Source organism: Penicillium canescens, assembly GCF_028828765.1.
Source record: "Penicillium canescens strain IBT 15451 chromosome Unknown utg000004l_segment0_segment0, whole genome shotgun sequence".
Taxonomy (NCBI): domain Eukaryota; kingdom Fungi; phylum Ascomycota; class Eurotiomycetes; order Eurotiales; family Aspergillaceae; genus Penicillium; species Penicillium canescens.
In genome coordinates this window covers 1,212,285-1,234,821 of record NW_026703966.1, presented here as the reverse complement: position 1 = coordinate 1,234,821, position 22,537 = coordinate 1,212,285, and the positions used below count along the sequence as shown (strand labels likewise).

General features: G+C 49.9%; 6 protein-coding genes across 6 annotated transcripts; 3 read left to right on the top strand and 3 right to left on the bottom strand.

Moving 5' to 3' along the window:
• Positions 1–271: 271 nt before the first annotated feature.
• N7446_005820 (cytochrome P450) lies at positions 272–2,020 on the bottom strand (the record flags this gene model as incomplete). Its single annotated transcript, XM_058514568.1, has 4 exons — positions 272–690; positions 795–1,320; positions 1,412–1,848; positions 1,918–2,020. The coding sequence occupies 4 exons, from the start codon at positions 2,018–2,020 to the stop codon at positions 272–274; spliced, it is 1,485 nt and encodes a 494-aa protein (XP_058371746.1).
• A 977-nt stretch (positions 2,021–2,997) lies between these two features.
• N7446_005819 (uncharacterized protein) lies at positions 2,998–3,342 on the bottom strand (the record flags this gene model as incomplete). The annotated part of the gene is made up of 1 exon (XM_058514567.1): positions 2,998–3,342. The coding sequence occupies one exon, from the start codon at positions 3,340–3,342 to the stop codon at positions 2,998–3,000; it is 345 nt and encodes a 114-aa protein (XP_058371745.1).
• A 1,325-nt stretch (positions 3,343–4,667) lies between these two features.
• N7446_005818 (putative U1 snRNP complex component Yhc1) lies at positions 4,668–5,915 on the top strand. The gene is made up of 4 exons (XM_058514566.1): positions 4,668–4,893; positions 4,958–5,083; positions 5,140–5,217; positions 5,284–5,915. The coding sequence occupies exons 1-4, from the start codon at positions 4,827–4,829 to the stop codon at positions 5,583–5,585; spliced, it is 573 nt and encodes a 190-aa protein (XP_058371744.1). The 5' UTR covers positions 4,668–4,826; the 3' UTR covers positions 5,586–5,915.
• A 610-nt stretch (positions 5,916–6,525) lies between these two features.
• N7446_005817 (transient receptor potential ion channel family protein) lies at positions 6,526–8,865 on the bottom strand (the record flags this gene model as incomplete). The annotated part of the gene is made up of 2 exons (XM_058514565.1): positions 6,526–8,438; positions 8,499–8,865. 2 exons carry the CDS (start codon positions 8,863–8,865, stop codon positions 6,526–6,528), a joined length of 2,280 nt encoding a protein of 759 aa, XP_058371743.1.
• A 2,725-nt stretch (positions 8,866–11,590) lies between these two features.
• Positions 11,591–13,521, top strand: has1 (ATP-dependent RNA helicase HAS1; the record flags this gene model as incomplete). Its single annotated transcript, XM_058514564.1, has 3 exons — positions 11,591–12,182; positions 12,232–13,214; positions 13,267–13,521. The coding sequence occupies 3 exons, from the start codon at positions 11,591–11,593 to the stop codon at positions 13,519–13,521; spliced, it is 1,830 nt and encodes a 609-aa protein (XP_058371742.1).
• Positions 13,522–15,128: 1,607 nt separating this feature from the next.
• On the top strand, positions 15,129–19,938 carry N7446_005815 (uncharacterized protein; the record flags this gene model as incomplete). Its single annotated transcript, XM_058514563.1, has 2 exons — positions 15,129–19,739; positions 19,795–19,938. 2 exons carry the CDS (start codon positions 15,129–15,131, stop codon positions 19,936–19,938), a joined length of 4,755 nt encoding a protein of 1,584 aa, XP_058371741.1.
• Between the last annotated feature and the right edge of the window lie 2,599 nt (positions 19,939–22,537).

Below are 22,537 nucleotides of genomic sequence, written 5' to 3'. Positions count from 1 at the left end.
AATTCCTTGGCGATCCTTGACATCATGGGGTTATCGCGCTCATGGTATGCCTGTAAGGCAATTCCAATTCGATCTTCAAGATTTTGAGACATTTCAATAAGAAATGGTGGGATGGTAGATGAATAAAAAGAGGTGGTTTGGAAAAAATGCATTACGGTAGGGCGGGAAGGGTCCGAGTAGTAATCTGATCATGATTTTGAATAGGATGACTATGGAAATTTCTTAGGCCAAGATCCCTTCCTTACGTCCGGCCTGAGGTACATCCCTTGTCCTATGCTGGCGTCAGACACACCTTCGTCCCATTCTTGCTCGCCAGAGTCAGCGTCAGGGCCTCCTTGAAAGGCTGCCCATCTCGACATTCAATACTCTTGAATCGTCGAAGAATACGCATAATGGTATAGCTGGCTTCTGTCAAGGCAAACTGCTGACCCGGGCAGATCCTTGGCCCGCCATTGAATGGGATATAAGCCCATCCCGGCTTCAGACTAGCCCATCTTTCCGGACGATATTCTGTCGCGTCCTGTCCAAATACTGCCGGCAGACGATGCATGCTGTATACGCTGTATATCACCTCCTGTCCCTTGGGAACAAAAATGGGGTCTGTGCCATCCGGACCACCGCCGACTGGGAGATAGGTGTCTTTGTTCGCCGTCCGCGAGTTGACTGGCACAGCGGGATACAATCTCAAGGCTGTCGATAAATTTTAGCCTCGGTATCATTTCACTATTTTCTTCTTTGCATGTCCTGTATCCACGCACATTTTTCTCTGGGGTCAGGGAGGGATACAGACTTACTTTCTTTAAGGACCCAAGTAAGATAGGTCATTGACTTCAAGTCTTCAAAGCATGGTCTTTCTCCCTGGACCGTCAGCACTTCATCTCTCAGCCTGTTCCAAATATCAGGCCGCCTAGCCAATATGAAAAAGGTGATGCTCAGAATACCCGCGGTAGTGTCGCGTCCAGCCAGCAGGATATTCAAGAGTTGATCAGTTAACACTGTCCGGTCCGCAGTTTGCTTGGACAGCTCATAGATAAAGACGTATTGCTGGCCCTGAGCCTTGGCAGTGTCTTTACCATCAACATATGCAGCTCGATAGTCCAGAGCCTTCTGAACGAATTGATCAACGAAGCGACGGGCTTCGACCGTCGCCTTTGAGAACGCAGTATCTCGGTGAAAGATCATTAGAGGCCCGAGTCTAGAACGAATAGCTAATCCATCCTGAGACTTGTTGAAGTCTTTTGCGAAGGATGGCTGCTTATCTCCGGCACCGAGCGAGTCAATAGACTCTCCGAAGAGAAACTCGGTGGCAGAGTCCATAGTCTGCTCCGTAGTTTGATTAGCATGAACAACTCATCCCAAAGGGTCGGGTTGTAGGCCTTGCCATCTGAAAAAATAATTCTTGCAGGTCCACGGTCGACCCATCAAGGGGTATATTGTCAATGAGATTAGAGACATGTTTTTCGTAGACATCAATGTCAGCGACTTGATTCCGGACAAAATTCGGCCGCACGAGAGCCCTTGAGTGTTCCCATAACTGGCCATCACTCGTAAAGATACCCCGTCCAAGAAGTGGTGACATTGCCTTGCTGCGAGGAGAGCCCAGATCAAAGTCTTTAAACTTGAGTGCAAGGATGGCTTGGACATTCTTGGGCTCGATGGTAATGATGACAATACGGCCCAGTGACGTCTTGAAGGTGGTCCCATTCTGACGGTGCCAGCTTCGCATCAGCTCCAAGGACTCGCATTTCTTCATGGCTAACACCAGAGAGGTTACTCTGCCAACACCAAGGAATCCGGAGGATGCCACTCGTGGCTTGCGACATTGGTGCTCGCGAGAGAATCTCCGCTCTGAAAAGCTCGGTTAGCCTCAACTATACATTTGAAACGAGGCCTGAGCAGCTTGGGTAGTGTCCATACCTGCCGATAGGCGAAGTCCTGCGTTGATTGCGAGGAACGTAAAAATTACCAATAGCATAAGGTACGCAGCACTTTCTAAATCTCCCATCCTTTTGAAGTCCATCGTGGTGGGTTTCTGTTGTTCAACTTCTCACAATAGTGAGGCGGCAGAGGGTGCAGGTGGAGAGCAAGACGATCTTTCTGATCAGAAATGAAAGGTTCAAGTTTGGACAAACTCAGAGTCTGAACTTGAGATCACTCTTGTCTTTAGATGGGTCTTATATCGCATTATATGTCATTATTTCACGCGTCTGATGCCTCTTTGCCCTGTGAAAACGAGGACTTCAAAGCGCTCTAGTTCCGAGGTTAGCAAAATTTAGGCCTGCTTACGCCGATAATGGTCGGATATATCTTTCCTAATGCAGTAAGCAAACAATTAACGCTTGTGATTCATGTGTTTCCCGTGCAGATGAGAACCCCGGTTCTTCGGCTGAAGATTCATGTCGTTTATTAATGGGGCCGGATAGAAGTTTCTCAATTTGGCAAAGTATGCATGCATCTTTGGTAACCCCCCGTACCTTGGAAACCCTCCACCATCCTGCTGACTGAGATCACCGATAAGCAACACGCAACTGGGCCTCAAATTTGTGTCTTCCTAGATTGCCCGCATTGATTCTTTCCCGAACTTGCCTTTGCGTGAGAATATCTGGAACTCTTCGCATGGTCCCTACAGACAGTGCCGAGGTTGGTGGTAAGAAGACCAGGTTGATTGCTCTTTCGCGCATTCAAAAGTCTGTCTAAAGATGGCCCCACATTGGACTGCCCCGAGAAATTGTACAGTCTTCGGGTTCTATATGGACTTGGTCAGCAGGAACTAAAGTTGAAAGACGAAATTCTCGATGATCATGTGTTTTGTCAAGCCTTGCGAGAGGCCGATAGGTTCAGAATATCTACCGTAACATCTTGCTCTAGCAATGGAGATAACTCGTTTGTAGCAGAGGCCCAAAGGCTCGCGAACTTCGTCGATCTGTCATATGACGCGGGAGCAGTCAATTCATGAATGGTTGTAATTGTTTTGCGCGACTTCACACGAAGTCTTCATCAATGTCCGAGGATAGCACGAAGGTCTTCGATATGCGTAGCGGAGGCTCTCTGTTTTGCCTTTCCGTTCTCGTTGACAGCATACATATCTTCGATAGTAATTCCTTTTCTGTCCTTAATATCAAGAATCTCCTTTTGAAGTTTCTTCAACTCTTCGTCTTGAGACTGAATTTCTTTTTCACGCTGTTGAGTGATCTCGCTAAGCATGACGGATGCAAATTGAGATTCAGAGCTTGACGCCAGTACACTGATATATCCGATATACCCCTCTAGGCTGCCACTATTGATCATAGGCGTGGAATCATTTTTTCCTGAATTCAAGGATGATGACTCGATAGGAGACATAACATAAGATGGCTTTGATTATATTGCTCGAGAGAATCTGGAAGGTCTGGAAAAAAAAACTTATCGGTCAAGTTGTGTCAGAGAAGATAGGATGTATATATTCGTGGAATGGCTGAATATGAGTCCCTGGGCATTTCTTTTTTGGGGATATAGTGTCTATTTGGTGGCGCTGGGTATCTATTGAGGTAAGCAGGCACGTGAATGCGTCACGTATGGCAAACATAACTCTTTTTTCAGTTTATATATATAAGCCCGTTGGCAAAGTACCTAGGCCCTAAGCTAGCCAGTACGTATGAATGGTTCTCGATATCGGTTATCTGCTAACGTCCTCATGCCAGACAACTTTCTACCAGGCCTACTATGATGTTTGTCTCGGCGGAAAGTTCTTCAAGAAGCTTGAGCAGTTGCATATAGTATATGGTACTATAGCCCTCAGGTGAGGAGTTAACAGTCACTTAACTTACATCACCTAGGGATCAGATTATATCTCTTCCCGTTGAAGGTAGCAAAGGTGTACAGGTACAAGTCAAGGCGTAATGAAGGATATCATATTTCAACCCGGATATATTGCCAAAGTGGGCAAATACATGGCTAAGATAGTAAAGAGATAGACGAGCGCCGTCGTAGCCACGGGGATTTGAAAGACGTTTGTACATAGGCTATGCGAGGATACATGATGTGTGGAGATCAACGTTTTGATCACAACGCCTCGGTTGTACAACAAAATGGATTATCTCATGTGTACCAAAGCACACATTGCATCAATCCATATTCATTTTATCACCACAAAGTCTTCACAAGATCAAAAGTGTTGTACTTCAAAGAGACCCTGGAAGCAAATACGATAATGTCCCGACCTGTGCCGTATCCGTCCAATTGAAGATATCAATGACTCTATTTCTCGCTATTTATGGGCAATTTTAATAAGACAGTGGGCTCCGGGAATACTTATTTCCGAAGCCATTCGGATCATCTGTTGATCCGGTTTCCATTCACTATTTTGCCATGGCCGACCGCCCGTACCGCCCTCGCCATCGAGCTCCGAGCCCTGCTAGACTTACTCAGTCACTTCTTCCTGATTGACGAGAGCTTCGCATTCTCTAAGGTTCTTCTTCAAGTTACGAAATTGAAGCCTCAGACAATCCCTGTCAACAAAGCCCTCGCCTCCTGAGCGACGCCTATCCCGAAAGGGACTTTTCCGTCTATCGCGCGACGACAGCAAAGTACTTGCTGAAGAAACCACCAAAATGCCAAAATATAAGTCCTCCCTTGATATGATACGTTGAACTGGAAGCTAACCGCTATGTACTCTTCTGTAGGTGTTTCTCCAGACTTGAAATCCGAGCAGCAACGCCGAGTCACATCAAGCTATTTCCGGGCGCGCTGCGACTCAACGACAGATACTCCGAAAACCATGGCCAGATTACTGACATACACTTCATTTCACAGGCGACTATTGCGATGTATACCTCACGCACGACTCGATGAGCGTGCGGAAGGCGCATAACTCGGGTCGTAACCATCTGAGGAACGTCGTCGAATACTACCAACGTACGTTCGCAAGACACAACACAGCAATGTATGACAGAACGGCTAACGGTATGGTCCCATACAGAAATCGGTCAAGAGAAGGCCCAATCAGTCATCGACTCAATCACCTCGTCCTACGCCGCTGAGGGCCAGCCTCTCCCCAATCCCGCAATGGTGCCCGGCGCTTTCCCGCCGCCATTCGGCTTCCCTGGTATGAACATGCACACCCTCTTCTCAATAAACCGAAACAAAACTAACAGTCAAAAGGTCGACCAGGCCAAATTCCCCCTCCTCCATTCGGCATCCCACCCCCCGGAGCCCCCGGTGCACCAGGCATGCTTCCTCGTACGTGATCGCCTAACACAACCCCATTTCATCCAAACCCAAGACTAACAAGCTTCACAAAAACAGCCCCAGGCGCCCACGGCGGTCTCCCCTTCCCACCGCCCTTCAACGCAACAGGAACACCCCCAACAGGCGGCTTCCCCCCACCCCTCCCCAACATGCCCCAAGGCGCAGGCCTGCCCCCTCCACCTCCAGGCGGCTTCCCCAACATGCCTTTCCCACCTCCCGGTGCAGCGGGCTTCCCGCCTATGCCCAGTGCCCCGATGGGTGCTACGAATTCGCCGATTCCTACTGGTCCGCGTGGCTCAGAAGGGTATCCTCCTCCCCCTGGCGGTGGACCTCCTCCTGGGATGGATTCTCGGTGGTGATTTTGTTTACTGATACCTCTTTCTAACTGATTTCTCTGCTATTGTTTGTTAAGATTGGGAGGTGGGGGTGTGTGGTGTCGGATGTGATATTGATATTGATTGCTTTGCGTTGGGTTACATTGCATGTATCTCCGGTACCATCCTCTCTCTCTTCGTGGGTCTTTTTTGTTTAATGTAAAATAGCGATTTTTCTTCTTATGTTTCTCTGCTTCCTCTATCCATGTTACACTCCATCTCAGATGAATCTTTGCGATTTCAACAGGCGCTTCTGTCTGCTGTTATCAGATCATGAAATTGGATTCGCTACAAGATCCTCAGACCATATCTACCAACCTAAACCTAACTAACGTAAACCTAACCGTGGAAGATTGAGAATTATTTGATTCAATTGTAGTCATAGATTCGAGTTATTTTATTCTTACATGGTACACAGTACACAGTTGTAGGCAGATAATTCTCATTTTTAGACACTAGGATTACTTTCCAACAGGCACAGAGAATCAAAAACCCAAAAAGGGGAAAAAACGAAATATTTCGCCGGCAGATGCCAACGAACACCGCGAAAAGAGAAAAGAGAAAAACTTAAAAACCCAAAGCCGGTTACCATATCCAGAATGCATCAAACGCCGAACAAAGTCAAAGACAAGGAAAATACAAGTCGATTGCGGTGTCTCGACTAGGGAGAGAAGAAGATAAAGAAAAAGAAAAATAGATCAAGGTAAGAGAAAGTAAATGGGAAGGAAGGGATTGAGGAAAGAAATGGATCACACCGGTTATAGAGGTAGGTGGATTAAGACGCAAGGAAGTCAAGGTAAAATACAAGTCGCCAGCGAGAAGTGTATAGCGGACTTGGGCAGAAGAAAGAAGTAAAAAAAACCGAACCCAGAAGATGGCGATTGGAAAAAGATCATAGACCATCGCTATCCCGCGCTAATAAAAATCACATATCTTCATCTCGGAAGCAACAAAATAGAAGGACTGGCTTTTTAATGATCGTAACCAGCTCCCCTTTGCCATGGACTGGCGTTATTTTGGGCCCGGTAAGTGGTCGACAAAGCAGATTGGCCGACCGGGGCGTTATCATAGCCCCGAGCGGCGGGCGAGGGAGACCGACCAAATTGGTCGTATCCGGGGGAGGACCGCTGTTGGTAGGGAACAGTGGCACTGATGGGTCAACCGGCGAGGCAGGGGCCTGGCGGACACTGGGGTGGTGCGGGTTGGTGGATTCCATCTGGTGGTGGTGGCCGATGCTGGCACCATTTCCGCTTGAGATAGAGACGGCGTCGTCATCGAAGGGGTTGTTGTGGTATTGTCCAGACTTGACATCACCGCGGGCGGTGGCACCAAGGGCGTCCAGCTCGGTAGTCAGCTGGGTCTGGGACTTGATGAAGGAGCCACGGTCGTCACGCATGGGCTGGTAACGAGTATCGGGGTTCTTCGACACAACGGCGTACACCGAGGCGATCAGAACGAGGATCAGAAGTACCAAAGCGAACACGGCGTTGTAGACAAAGAAGATGACACCCATGACACCAATCATCAGGCCAGGGGGGTTGAAAACGTCGGAGAAGACCAGCAGGAAGATGGAGTTGAGGAAGTTGATGACTGCAATGGAAATGTTGTAGATGTTGGTCTTCTTGTCCATCCAGGGACGAAGGACGCAAACGGCGATCAACATGGCGAGTTCAAGAACCACGAGGGCCACTGTCTGCACGACCGGTGCAGGTTGGCTCAGACCGATGAACATACTCTTAATCAGAGTATAGATGAGGAAGGGAACGACGAAGTAGTATGCCGTGGCCCGGTACTGCACGTATAAGAAACCCCATTTGTTCAGGCAGGAAGGATCGGAGTAGAGGATGTAGGCGGGGTTCTTGTGCATGGTGACTGAGCGCTTTGCCAACCGGATAACCTTCTGCGCGGCCCATCCGAGAGAGACGAGCATAGACAGAAGCATAACCACTGCCAAAACCACCTCAGCCGCGGAGTCGCGTTGAGTGAATTCCCAGAGACAGAGGACACACATTTGAGGGAAACCGATCAAAGTGAGACGGAACAGAATGCCACGCAGGACAACTTTCCATCCATTGCGGAAGTCCTGGAAACGGTCACTCTTCATTTTGCCGTGCTTAACGAGCAGCTCGGTGATACCCTTGAATGCTGCAACGATGATGACGACAAAGACGACGAATACCGCGAAGAAGATCAGACCAGTGAGGAAGATGTTGGTTTCTTCAATGTTGGAACGGAAGCCGACACGATCAATACCTCGCACGACAATGAGCTTTTGGTTTGAGTCGGTTCGCTTGAACAACCCAGCTGCGCGCTTCATAATTGGCGAGTTAGAGGCTCTCTTCAGCATGTTGAGTGCAGAGTCGGGAAGGTCACGCTTGCGACGCTTGAGGACTTCAACAGAAGTATCACCAAGCTGGGACAGGAGAGTCGAGGGGGTTCCACCAGTTGCTCGCTGATACCAGGTCGCAATGGTCTGGATGAATCCAACGCGGATAATACCCATACTCCATTGGAAGTTCTGAGTCCATGCCTCCACAATTGGGGGCATGTGCACAGAGGTCATGCCAATCATCGCTTGCGATTGCATAAATCCGAAGAGAGAAAGCGCATTTGCTGCAACGTGCGCCGCAGTATTAGAGTGACCGAGACCAGAAGTAATAGCGGATGCAGCAAGACCCAAGCCAGAGATGACAGCAGTTGTCCATGCGACTCCGACTTGATCCACTGTTTTACCGTTGGAAAGTGAGGCTTGGACACAAGCAATCTTCTCTTGCGTATCCTTTGTCTTGATGGTAATGCGGACATTGGCGTCAAGGTCTGGAACGGTATAGGCGATACCTGGATTCGATTCATTTAGCATTCCGAACTTCTTGTCATCTTGAGCATCGCATCACTCACCTGGAATGTTCGCGGCGGTGTCCGAGGGCAGATCGAGAGACAGTGGACCCAAATCCATCGGTCCAGCAGCCATAGGACACATGCCCATGCCACTAATTGAGCAGGGATCGAGGGTCTTGGAGATTGCCTCGTAACCATAGGCGGTAATTGTCAGATCCGCAGTGACCTTGCCCGTGATGTATGAAACACCATCAAATCCGATCACTAGGGAGTTATTGCCCGGATAGAAGACAACGTTGAAGTATGTTGCTGTGAAGTTGCTACTCTCCATGCACACATTCAGAGCATTAGATTCAAGGAGTTTGATAGCAGATGCCATCGGCGCCAAAAAGGCGACGAAGCATGTCAGAAGCGATATTAACCGCATGTTGGCGTGTCGATGTCAAAGATAGTTTTCGCAACAACGGGCGATTATTCGGAAAAGGTGAGGGGACAAGTGACAGCGGTTGTGTGAGCGGCACTCCAGAGTACCACGTTGCCAGCCGCCGGATGCGGAAATCTTAAGACGGCCGAGTCGTCGGTCGCCGTGGGGCCGAAGTATTTCCCAATGGATGCCAATGCTGTCACAGCACTGGCTGTTTATCGTAAGTTGTTTTGGCGAGAGGTCTCTGTTGTGGCGATCGAGCCTTTACTGTTTCATTTGAAGGTCGGAGAGGCGGAGAGGCGGAGGCGGAGGCGCAGACGCAGAGACGCAGAAACAGAGTGAATAGTCGCAAGGAGTGACTATGTTGGTTGGTCGAAGATGAAGGAAAGTCGATAGGTCAAGACCTGAAGGAGTGAATAGAGCAGACTCAAGAAAGCAGCCGAAAGAAGTCGAGGAGCGAGTGAACTGGCGATACACAGTATAGCCGGGAAAAAGAAAAGGGGGAATATCGGTCGAATTCAAGGGAGAAACAAGATAGAAAGGGAGTAGCACTTGATTCCCAGGAACCGTGAAGAAAGAGAGAACGAGGGTGAGGAGAGGGAGATGCCCAGGTGTGTCTCAGGGAGGAAGAGATGGCGACGGTCAGGTATGTGGTAATTACCGTAAGATGACAAAGGCGGCTAGTGTGGGACCAATCAGAGTCCTGTATTTATGTTTGAGTTCGTTCCCCTTTCCCCGTGATGGCATCGCAATGACATTTTGTTTCTATTCTATGGTCTGTGATCGATGCTAAACATCTATATATATACTCCCATCTTTACTTCTCTTCGTATACAAAGCACACGCATCCACGTTCTGGCCGGAAGCGGTGGCAGCGGGTCCTTCAGATTTACAATCTTTGTTAACAATTAACTGTACCAAAGGAACTGTTGCCCCCGGCTGTGGAGTGCCACCCGAAATGTGCCATCCGCTGTGGACCGTTACTGCATGTCTATGTACGTGAACGGAGGCACCTGGTACATGGTATATTTCGTCTGCCTGATCCATGGGCTAATCGAAATTAGGTCATTCTTGGGTTATATCTCTCCCTTAACTCTCAAGGGGGCCTCACCTAGAATACCAACAGGTTCAGTTCTAGATACACCACTGTACATGTACTAATCTCCTTGGCTAGCCTAACTAACCCTTGGCGTGGATATCTTTGTCTTTTATTTGGGTGCCTGTCGAAAATTAGCCCTATAGATCCGGGGGCATTTCTTCCCGAGCTAGACGCCCTAGTCTACCCGCTGGGTCTAGAGCAGAAAATCATCTTCTTATATAGATGTGTACAGTACATACTCTGGTCAGAATATTTATATGTCATATAAAAGCGTGTCTGGAGCATACATGTACGTGTTGTTTGAAGAATTTAAGTTAACTTCCACTTGGAAGGTATAAGGATCGCCAAGTTCCCCCCTTGGCGTTCGATTGCACAGCCTCGTTAGCATACAGTAACCCCCATCGCACACTTTGGATCAGACATGTTTCAGAAATAAAGGAATCTCCAGCATACGCCATTTCTGAGCTTGACATAATTTAGCTCCCCCTATTCACTTTGACGTCCTCGTCTTGTAGGCCACATTGCCCCTGATCATCGTGGAGAGTGTTGATCGGGACGATCCCTCACTCGCGTGCTTTGATGGCGTTCTAGCATCCCGTCCTTATAGATTTAGGAGCTGAAGTTGCGCACACTTGTACTCCATGCTCCGTACAATATTTGACTACGGTACGTACATTGTGGTAAAAAGGGGGTCGTATTCGTGTACATACGACCCAGTATTTCTTGTCAGTGCGGCTATTTTTGGGTCAGGGTTTTCACGGATTGCCTTGTCATTGGCCCGTTCCTCCTCTCTAGGCATGCAATACTTTAATGTGATTGGCGAGAAATCTCTGTCTCTTCTTATGTCTTCAATAAAGTATCTGTATTGTTTGTTTAAGTTATAAGTTAGCAAGCATAAAAGTCTGTAGGTATTAGGGCCAGATATTAGTAGTTGACCAGTTATTGAACTAGTCTCAATCCTTCCACTCTAAGGGAGTAAAGGCCGGTCTGGACACAAATTGCCCTGCTTTATTAGTCAAGGATTATGTTCACATCTCCTATATAGCTGGACAAAATCTATATTTCTAGGATGGGAGCCCTTGGCAGGGAATCGATGGACAACCAAGCGACTACACAGCCACCAATACACCTGTTCAATCTATATTGCAAGATTGCGTCTGCCTAAGTCAGGCAAAGATCGCGGCGCTTGCGTAACTTGGCCCTCTAGTATACCTCCAAGCCGAGCAGTGGGTAAAGCAGGAGCCCACTGCAGTAGACACAGCATGTCTTCTGCTCGTTTAAGTTGTCTGGGCATATCTCTATTCTGGAACCCAGAGCCTTGAACATAGGTAATCTCCACGATCGTGGAACAACCATACAAATCAGCGCCCAGCAGATTCCAACTTGTCGCCTGAGGCCATCGACTGCCTCAAAATTACGGCATTCATCAGTCTATCAACACGTGATATGGATGTGTGGAGTTCTGCCGGATCTCACCGACCAGGAAAAAAAAGTAGCAGAATGATTTCCGCCCGCAGTGACCATAATAATCTAGACCTACAAACTTAAGGTCCAAGTGATAAAAGAGAGTCTCAACAGGGTTCTTGTTTGTTTCAGTGTTGATTACCCCAGGCAGAACCAACCAACAAAATGCCTGGCCCCGTGGACACCGCAAAGTCCATCACGAAGAAGCGGAAGAGAAAGCACGGCGCACGCGCAGAGAACGAAGATGCCGCCAAGCCCGTGGAAGCCAAGTCCAGCCCTTCCGTGACCCCAAAAAAGAGCAATAACGCTGCCTCGACCAAGGCCTCAGGGGAAAAGTCAACCAAGAAGCGCAAGGTCAGCCCTTCGCCCAGCGCCTCTGAGCAAAGCGCTGACGAGGCCGAGGATGTTGAGGATGTCGAGGAGGTGGATGCACAGGAAGACAGTGATGTTGAAGGGTCAGAGGAAGTCGAGACCAAGGGTGCTGGCTCGGATCTTCCTACCATGGATGATGTCCGTTTGCCGCAGACCGAGGGCGAGCTTCAGAAGTTCACTGAGCTCAACCTTTCTGAGAAGACTATGCAGGGTATCCGGGACATGGGCTTCGAGACTATGACCGAGATTCAACAGCGTACTATCCCTGCTCTGCTTGCCGGACGTGATGTGCTTGGTGCTGCGAAGACTGGTTCCGGAAAGACCCTGTCTTTCCTGATCCCCGCCATTGAGATGCTGAGCGCTCTGCGCTTCAAGCCCAGGAACGGTGAGTTTTATCTGTATTTTAACTTGGGACCATTGACTAATATTCTCAGGTACCGGTGTTCTCGTCGTGTCCCCTACCCGTGAACTGGCCTTGCAGATCTTCGGTGTCGCCCGCGAACTCATGGCCCACCACTCGCAGACATACGGTATTGTCATCGGAGGTGCCAACCGTCGTGCCGAGGCCGACAAGCTGATGAAGGGTGTCAACCTCCTCATTGCGACTCCCGGTCGTCTGTTGGATCACCTGCAGAATACGCAAGGGTTTATCTTCAAGAACCTGAAGACCCTGATCATCGATGAGGCTGACCGTATTCTCGAAGTCGGATTTGAGGATGAAATGCGCCAGATCGTCAAGATCCTTCCTACGGAAGAACGTCAGACCATGCTCTTCTCCGCCACACAAACCACCAAGGTCGAGGACCTAGCCCGGATATCGCTGCGCCCCGGACCTCTGTACATTAATGTTGACCACCGGAAGGAGCACAGTACCGTCGCTGGTCTGGAACAGGGCTACGTCCTCTGTGAAGCCGACAAGCGATTCCTGCTTCTCTTCTCGTTCCTCAAGCGTAACCTCAAGAAGAAGATTATTGTCTTCTTCTCCAGCTGCAACTGTGTCAAGTACCACGCCGAGCTGTTGAACTACATTGATCTCCCCGTTCTCGAGCTTCACGGAAAGCAGAAGCAGCAGAAGCGCACCAACACTTTCTTCGAGTTCTGCAATGCCAAGCAGGGTACCCTGATCTGTACCGACGTTGCTGCTCGTGGTTTGGATATCCCCTCCGTCGACTGGATCATCCAGTTCGATCCTCCTGATGATCCCCGTGACTACATTCACCGTGTCGGACGTACCGCCCGTGGTGCCGATGGCAAGGGTCGCAGTCTGATGTTCCTCCAGCCCTCCGAGGTCGGCTTCCTGAAGCATCTGAAGGAGGCTCGCGTGCCCGTCGTTGAGTTCGAGTTCCCAGCCTCCAAGATTGTCAACGTGCAGTCCCAGCTGGAGAAGCTCATCGGCCAGAACTACTACCTCAACAAGGTATGCAACCCCTCCCTCGCTTTACAAAGTCTCCATACTAACACATTCACAGTCTGCCAAGGATGGTTACCGGTCATACCTCCAGGCCTACGCCTCCCACTCCCTCCGCTCCGTGTTCGACGTGAACAAGCTCGACCTAGTCAAGGTAGCCAAGGGCTTCGGCTTCTCCGCCCCACCCCGCATCGATATCCAGCTGGGCTCCAGCCTGAGCCGGGATAAGAAGCAGGAGCAACAGGGACGTCGCACGTACGGCAGTCAGCCCAAGAACGGTGCCGGTCTGAAGTTCAAGCGCAAGCACAATGATTGAGAGGATTCTGTATGAACATCAAAAGCGATCGATTGTCTCTGCATGTCTATTTTAGGGACTTGGAGTTCAGCAATGTGGATATATCTATTTGGGTTTCAAGTTTGATCTCGTAATTTTACCGTATGGACTGTCCATTGCCCACAGGTAGTTTCAAATAGAGCTTGCTCTTTGTATAGATCAGTCTCCGAGCTACTGTGGCCATCTCCTAAGCTATACTGTATCTACCCCTTCGTAATAGAATCCTACAGCCAGAATTCATCTAATCCATGTGGCAACCACGTGGAAATGGCGTAGGTGAAAGGAAATCAAAGCCAAGGAATGAAGACTATGAAACCCAGCAGAATCCCAAATCCCGAAACCCTTGTTGCAGGACTTAACCTTCTACAGGGTTCTATGCACGATCGCCAACGGGAGGACAGGCCTACACTGTTTGAACCTCATAAAGAAAGGAAAGGCAGAGTGATTGACACGCATGTAATACTGTAAGTACATGTCCATCAATGCAAATCCCCCAGCATCTCTATCATCTATCTGCAAGGAAAGTCAATTTCTATCTGTACGAGTAGCCCTGATGGGAATGGCTTGCAGCCCCTTGCTAGCGCGTAGAACTCTCATCCGTCATAGCCAGAGCCATAGTAAAGTGGGGAAAACACTAGTATAGGGATCTGGGAACCATCTGGGAACCACAACTTCAAGATCATCACCAGCCTGAGCGATATACAGTAACGCTAATACCCACCTGTCACTGTACATGTATGCCCAATCCAATCTCAGTAGACAACCAATGAATGGTCACAAATGGAAATGGCCGAGCACAAGTACGAGCGTGATGAGCTGGCAGGGGGCCAATCCGATCTACAGGGTGCTCTGTCGTCTGGGCGACGGGTGTTTTTTTTTCTCCCTATTTTTCTCTTTTTCTCTTTTTCGAACCGGTTCTTTTTCCTCGGCGGGGGACTGCAGTTGATGTGCATTCGCTCTGTGTGACGAGAGTGAGGAGGGCTTAGCGTTCTGCACAGTAGGTTGGGAGGTTGTTAGTTGGTTGGGAGAGGGTTGGGTGGACTATAGTACTGAGTAGGGTGTGGGATAGAGTGAAGATGAAGATGAAGATGAAGTTGTAGTTGAAGGGAATATATGAAGACCTCAGAACCAGGGAACCATGATGATCCCGAGCGGATCCGTCCCAAGGTTCCGTTTGTTGTGAGTAGTCAGTCCCGTGCTGCCCTGGGAGGTGAGCGCCAACGCATCCAGCCTCTTTCTTTTCTCTCCGGAGGCTGGGCATTTTCAGTCTTATTACCCCAGTTGCGCGGCTCTATTTCGTCTTCATCTCCCTTGGGATTCTCTCCCTTTTTTCTCGAAATCCAATCACATCCCACATCCCTCTTTAGAGGGATCGGCACGACACTCACCCTCCTGTCTCTCTTTTCTTTCTTCCACTCTCGTGGTTTGCGCTGGTACGCTCTTACACCTACTATTTACTCCCTGGGACTGCCCTCGACCACCTCCCCACCCCCCAGTGTCAACAGCTCCAACAGTGACACCCCTGACCAACAGTCCCATCCGATCCATCACCTAGAGCATGCGATTGGGTTGACGGACGCCGCTCCATCATGGGGGTCGACACCCGCAGACCGATCCTTCCCGCCCCCACAGAGTCCATCATCGATACGGAGAGCGCACTGGGCACAGATCTGGCAACTGACATTTCTCGCCGCACAGACAAAACGTCGTATTCTATCCCAGACGACGGAAGCCCCGTTACTGTCTCCACCCGGGATCGCGACGGGAAATCATACTCACACTCCCGCCACGACTCTCACACTTCGCTACTCATCGAGTATTTTGAGGGCGGCAAAGGCTCCGGCGTCACGTCTCGTCCCAGTGTGCGAGTTCGTGTCACACCCTCCTCGGCGAGAAAGTCCAAGCGAGACCGAGACCACGTTCAAATCACCGAGTCCAGTGGGAGCAGCCGCAAGCCTTCCTATACTCACCGCATATCCCTCCCATCACCGTCCTCCAAGTCCAAGCGATTGGAATCGGGCGCGACGGATGGTCAGAGCCTCGATTCGAATTCAGCGGAGGAAGGCCACCATTCTTCTCGTCGCCATCCGGTAGAAATCGATTTCCCCGGCAGTGAAATGTCTACTCTGTCGCATGATACCCGATATATGCCTGTATCATCCGATATCTCTTCCATGCCAGCCGACAGCATGATCAACGCTTCATCGGCAGGGCCTCGACGGAAGCGCAGCCAAAGTCTGGAGCGCGGGTCGCCTCGCGAGGACAAGGATTTGCTGAAGACACCTCGCCGACAGAGAAGTCGCAGCTTAAGCACGGAGCGAATTGCGCATCGTGTGGCCGAGAAGCTTACTGAGCCGCCTAAGGAATCGTCGGGCAGAAATCGAAGCAAGTCTGGCAAAGATTACCTCGAGGCCGAGCCCAAGTCCTCTCGTCGTCGGAAACACAAGTACGCCGAAGATGACTATATCAGTCCTGAATCTAGTCTCCTTAGTACCTCTGCGGTTTCTTCAAACCGCAAGTCTGATCAGTACTCAATTCGTTCCGGCGCATCCAAGTCTTCGATCAACAACCCCAAGCTATTAGAGACTGTCGAGGATGCCATCCGGCGATTAATCCTCCCAGAGCTCAAGGAGCTTAAGAAGGACCAAAAGGTTATGACCAACACAGGCAAATTTGAGCGAGACATGGCACGAGACATGGCATCTTATTCATCCGGTACAAGCTCCCGGGATGAGCTTCGTCGGAGTCTGTCCAAGCACGCCAGTGCACCTGATATCATAAAGCCCAAGGTTGTCCTGAACAAGGACAGCAAAGACGAAGGTATTGTTCTTTCTGGCGGGTCCGTTCCGCAAAATAGAGAACGCAAATCAAGCAAAAGCAGCGAGACCTCCGAGGCAGCAGTGCGCTGGGGCAATCGACCTGACTACTCTGAACAAGACAAGATCCGAAGACAGAGGAGCAAGGGCCTGCGCGATGCCCATGCTGCTGCACGAGTGGGTTCCGCTCTCACCGCCGCTTCCTTGAAGCACCATGATTCCAATTCCAGTCTCGGCAAATCGGAGCATCGCCGCCGCAAGAGTGGCTCTCGGAAGAGTACTGAGAGTATGAAGTACAACGAAACCGAACTTCTTTTCCAAAAGCACAACGTTGCGCCTATGCCGATGCGCAGCGAGATTGACTCTGAGTTGACCAGAAACTCGTTGCTTTCTGAGCGCACGGCAAGTCCCCCTCCTCAGAAAAAGAACTCCCAGGCGGAGCTTTCTCGTGGATCGCCCAGACAGGTTGGATCTCCCGCCTCTCGCACTCCTACCCGCAACTCTGTTGACTCACTCGGCATGCGACACGCCAACAAGTCGCAGCATAATATTTCCCTACAAAGTACCTCGGATCGTGATCTAAGGGGCAAGAGCCAATCTCCTGGAACTGACACTGGTGACTGGGCTATCGCTGCCGCTGCCGCTGCTAATCTTCTTGACGCCGCTCACCCTGGTCAAGGCGGATACCACGATGAAACCCACGGGCGTGGCCTGAGCCCTATCCAAAGTGTTGCAAGCGATAATACCGAGACTCGCCATGCCCAGTACCCAACCGACGAGCACCATGTCGAAGGCACGCGCGAGATGGAGCCTCGACTTTCTATTGACTCCCTTTCATCCGCCCCCAGCACCAACCTCGCCAGATCTACCCGCCAAGGCACCACTCACAGCCACAGCCAGAGTGCACTTTCCCAGCAGCTTAGCCAGGATTCACCCGGGTTCGGCTACGAACAATCGCGCCAGCCCGAGGGGGATGACGGTTTCTATGGCTACGATGAGGAGAGCAGAATGACTGTCGACGATGAAAACAGCGATGTTGATTTCATGGACAAGGTCAAGCAAGGCCAGCATGTGGGAGCTGGTGTTGCTGCCAACCCTCAATTCCACCACCCTATGGGTGTTGAATCTGCAGTCGCTTCCTTGATGGATCCCTCTGTCCTTGAATCCCAAATAGAATCCCAGCTCTCTTCCAGTAACCGCTCGCAAACTGATCTGGGCCAGAGATCTGGAAGCCGCAGTCCTGAGAAGCAGGCGGGTGAAGCTTACCGTGGAAGTCCCCTTAAACAACGACAGGATGCATCTACTGCTGACGAAACCTCGTTCCCCCGACGCATGGGTGCCACTTCGCCTCCTCAGAGCGTTACTCAGTCCTTCGACGACATAGACGACTCGGCTTTAATGGGCGCCAATGTTTCACGTGGTGTGGATAGTCCCTTGGCCGACGCAGAAAGCCAAGAATCTGAGTCCGAGATCAACACCAACCCATCGATCATCCAGGGCCCTGCTGGCGGTGTTGCTCAGGGAGATCACTGGGCATACAACTCCCGGTCTCCTCCCGTTGATCAATATTATGATAGCGGTGCTGGACCTCAAGGTCTCAGTGATGAGCAGCAGCGCGGGCTTGATGTGGAATACTACCAGACTGCCAAGAACATCTTTGGCGGTGACGACTACTATGACCACTCCGTCGACAACCAAACTCAGCAGCTGTTCGGCACACCTCCTGGAGCAAAGGATGAGGGCTATGTTTCCGCTGCCAACCCCATGTCTCCCAGCATCGGAACCCCGAAGCAAGGTAGCCGAGGTCTCGCAGGCCCAGATGCCGCAGGTGTTGGTGCTTTCGACGGTCCTACCCCAGAAGATCCTTTCGGACCTGGTCACCAGCGTCACTTCAGTGGCTACTCTCACGGTGTCGGTTCACCGCTCTACGACAGTGCTACCGGTCGGGGCATCGAGAGGATTCAGTCCCAGGATATCGTGGCTCTCATGGACCACCTGACTGTTCGGGACGCCCAGCGAAACGCCCGAGACACCGAGATTTTGGTTACCCTGGTTCGGAGTGCGGCAGAGATGCGCACCTCTTTCGAGCAGATGAAGAAGTTCATTGCTGAGCAAGATGATCTCATCATGGACACCAGCGACAGGGCACATGAGCGCACTCATAAGGCGCTTGGTGGGCCCCGGCCTTTGCCTCCCAGTACGTCTCGCAACCGCCAATTGAACACGGCCGAGGAAGACGACAAGCGGAAGAACATCTTCAAGCGTGCTCTCAAGGGCTTAAGCTTGAAGTCAGGCAACGATCTGTCCAAGATTGAGGGCATGCTCGAGCAGCTTCTTGAGGAGGTTGAATATCTGCGCTCTGGTCAAGACGGCTTGAGCCCGCCCCATGTCACTCGACCGGTAGGCATGGATTCTGTCTATGAGCCCGGTCAAAACGGTGCGCCTGTCGAAAACAGCCGCTCTGCGTACTTGTCCAGTCCCCATCAGCGCAGACACTCGGATCAGCGAGTCAGCACCGTTCACGAAGTGGACGAAGAAGATCTTGAGCTAGACGAGGGTGATGATTTCATGACTGGACATCTCCCTGTGCGTGAGCCACCTCATCACGAGCGAGCTGGCTCCTTGCCTCTCTCCACGCCTCCTCGCAAGCCAGTGGCTGCAGGTGCCCGCAGTACCGAAACAACCCCTAAGGCCGACAAGAACGACAAGGCTCGCAAGCACAAGTCCAGTAGTTCTTCCATCTTTCCCAAGATCTCTCGCTGGTCCAAGTCCACCGCTACCTCCATGGGCGACAACATCCGCAACAGCATCCAGCCCTCCCGCAAAGAGCGTCCAACCTCAGACCTCTCCCGCTCCGGGTCCGATCTCGCTGAGAACGCCTACAAGGGCGACTACTACGATCCCCAAGGCGACGACAGAATCCGCTCCACCTACACCCTAGATGACTCCCAGCAGGAGAACCGTCCCCCCTCGCCTCTGGTACCATCCCAGGTCTCTGAAGCCCCTAAATACCGAGGCCACCGCGGCAGTCTCGAGCTGCAGCACCCCCAACCTCGCCAGGGTCCCACGGGCCGCTACCAGTCCCGCCTCGAAACCGAGGCCCAAACCTACGGAGGCCCAGTCTCCCCCACAGGCTCGGACCAGTGGGAATCAAACCCCAGCCTGTCCGCAGTAAACCCCAACCAACAGCGTTTCAGCGGTGCCAGCCGTTTATCCCCCATCTCCGACGCAGGCTACTCGGAGACCAGCTCCCGCGCAGACCGAACTCCCGGCCCGCCCCGTCCCCCCAAGGTCAAGGACGAGGGTCCTCTCGTCCCAGAGCGTCCTCGGAAGGTGCCAGAAGATGAGGAGCCAGCTTACGGTGCTGGCCGTGTTGTTTCAAAGGTATGTACAGCACCAATTCCCAATATGAATGGACCGATACTAATCCACTTGATAGAGCTCTGCAATCCGCTCCCCTCCCACACGCAAACCAACCGGCCCGCGCCCCCTCACCTCCGGCGGCGCATACAGCCCTGGTAAAGTCAATCGAACTCGCTACAGAGGCAGTCCCATGCAAGTCGACTATGATGATGAATATTGAGAGACCAATCTGCGTTGATACCCCCGAGGTCAGGTTCAGGTTTAGGTTTAGGCTTCTGTTGGATTGTTTTTCCTTGCCTTGCTGGGTTTTTTCTAGCGTGCTTTTCTTCTTTCTCCATTTGCGTGTCTTCTATTCTTGTTCTTCATTCCCCCATATTCGGATATTCCGATTCCCTTACGAACGTCATGACTTGAATCAATGCTTTTGATTTGATATCCCCTTCTTCATTACATGTCCGTCCCCGCCCCCACCACTCCTATTATTACTCTATCTATGAGAAAATGTGTGTTTAAATGTTTAACATATCCTTTTTTTCCTCCTCTCTCTCTCTCTCTCTTCGTTGTTTATGTTTCGTGTTCTTGGCCGTGGAAAATTGGGTTGGGAGGATTATAGCTTTTTGCTTCATTTGCCAGGATATATTGGTGGTCTAATCTCCCCTGCATTCATTGCATTTATACTGGGATTATATTGCGCTTTGGTTCTTCTGTTGTAGCATTTCATAATGATTGTGTTGTAGATAGGTAGCGTCGGGATAGCATACGTCGTCTCTTATTTCTTGCGTGCTCCTAATCTTTCTTCTTTTGATGTAGAGATAACTTATAAATGTAAGATTATCCCCGTAAGCCGCCTATTTGGAAGCCCTGAGCTGCTTACTGGGCAATCTGATCGCTTACCTCGTTTCCCTCCATTCGCCAACTCTTATATTCTTGTCTCACTTTCTAGCTTTTCTGGTTTGTGGCCTGTAAAGCTGCCGTACTGCCTACTGCTGTTCCTATGAGCTTATGTCTAGAGATCATATATTCCTACATTGGAGACTCATGGCTTAGGGTGATAGAAGTTAACACTCATTCGAGCCCTTTCTCAGAACCATTATAATCCAGTTGTATCGTATTCCAGAAAGCCTTTGGCTATACGTAATCTAGTAAACCCTATATAAGGTTAGGGTTCAGGATACCTACTATACTCTGTGTCGGGTGAATGCTGTCCATTATTTGCATAAATCAGTTGTTGTTTATCCTATTTCCTGGGTAGTACTGTCATACCCTTCGTTTGAGCATGGGACTTTTCTGGCTAACTAAAACGATAGAGTCAAGTGTATTCTACCCAAGTTGGATCCATGAAGATATATTTTCGCCAAATGCGGATAGCTTTACTACTATATTATTCCACGCACTAGCAATTTACTATCGAAGTCGTTGTTAGATTGTTAGATCTCCTCACTGTAATTGCCACAAAAAATAATGTAGACAAGACATGAACGGTAGAGATATCTATAGATTTACCTGCCCCGAATTTCGGCTCAGCTGTGCCCAAGGTCACTGGTTTCTTGAGTTTTTGGGTCCAAGCATGACTCATCAATTCAGGTTGTGTAGTGTAATGGTTCATCACTCCAGATTCTGATTCTGGCAATCCCGGTTCGATCCCGGGCACGACCTTTCTTTTTGCATTTTCTTCTTGTATACTTCGTATATTATCTTTATAATATATTTTTTTGTATAGCATTATCACCCGACAAAAATACACCTTACCCACATAATTTTAACCTATAAGATCAGTATTATATTCCAATAAGCCGGTTTGTATTGTAGGAGCCATTGTTCCGTATTGTTAGTATATCCGGAATATCTAAAATCCGTATCGGTAACACAGGACCGTAGCCGAGGGCTGAACTAGTAAAAGTGGAGACTGTGGACTTCCAATTCAACATATCCTTTGAACAAGTTAAAAAATAGCAAATCAAAAACGCAAAAAGTGAAGGTCGTGCCCGGGATCGAACCGGGATTGCCAGAATCAGAATCTGGAGTGATGAACCATTACACTACACAACCAATTGATGTTGAGAGCCGGATCTGTAGTATTCATGATTCGCAATAGAAGAATTGTGACATCTATATGGAGTACTGGCCAGTAAAGCACCAGCATTAATCTTCTGATCATGGATCAATTGTGAATGTGTAGCAGGAATTCCCAGATGGGATACGAATAAGGCCAAGCGAATGGGTTTGATCTTTCCTCAATTGTATTCGGAATTTCAGTTCAGTAGACCTGTTAGCAGCTGGGGATATAGCCCTATTTAGAACCTGAAGCTTCGACAAAACGCACTTGTTTCCCATGTTTGCCTCTTTCTCTATCCTTTCAAGTAAATCTCAATACCTTTTGAAGGGACGCTAAATAAGAAGCCAAGGCTTTGAGTTAAGAACTTCATACTAGCTATGCCCCAAAGCCTCTACAACCCTGGTTTGCTGCACAGCGATATGCAGCACCAGGACAATGACCTCGGGGATAGTAAGAGTGCAGGAATGCAACAATGAATAATAAAGTTCAATGACATATGCCACTTAATCCTAGGATATTCCCAGGGTTAAGATACCCCGAGAAACCACCAAAACATGACTAGTTGGAGTACGCTGGCAAGGATGTTCCTGTTAAGCGTGTACCACCGGTGAACTGCATCAATAGACACACCTAACCAAATGGAACAACAGTCCATTTCAGGATAACAACACTGATAGACATGAGTCTACATCAAATATATGCCACAGGGCAACTCCTTTATCATACAGCATAGGCCTTGCTCTGGAGGCTTAGGTCAACTAGG

Coding starts and splice junctions, on each gene's coding strand:
- N7446_005818 (XM_058514566.1), top strand. CDS start 4,827: ATGAGCGTGCGGAAGGCGCATAACTCGGGTCGTAACCATCTGAGGAAC. Junction 4,894..4,957: donor CGTCGTCGAATACTACCAAC/GTACGTTCGCAA, acceptor GGTCCCATACAG/AAATCGGTCAAGAGAAGGCC. Junction 5,218..5,283: donor TGCACCAGGCATGCTTCCTC/GTACGTGATCGC, acceptor TCACAAAAACAG/CCCCAGGCGCCCACGGCGGT.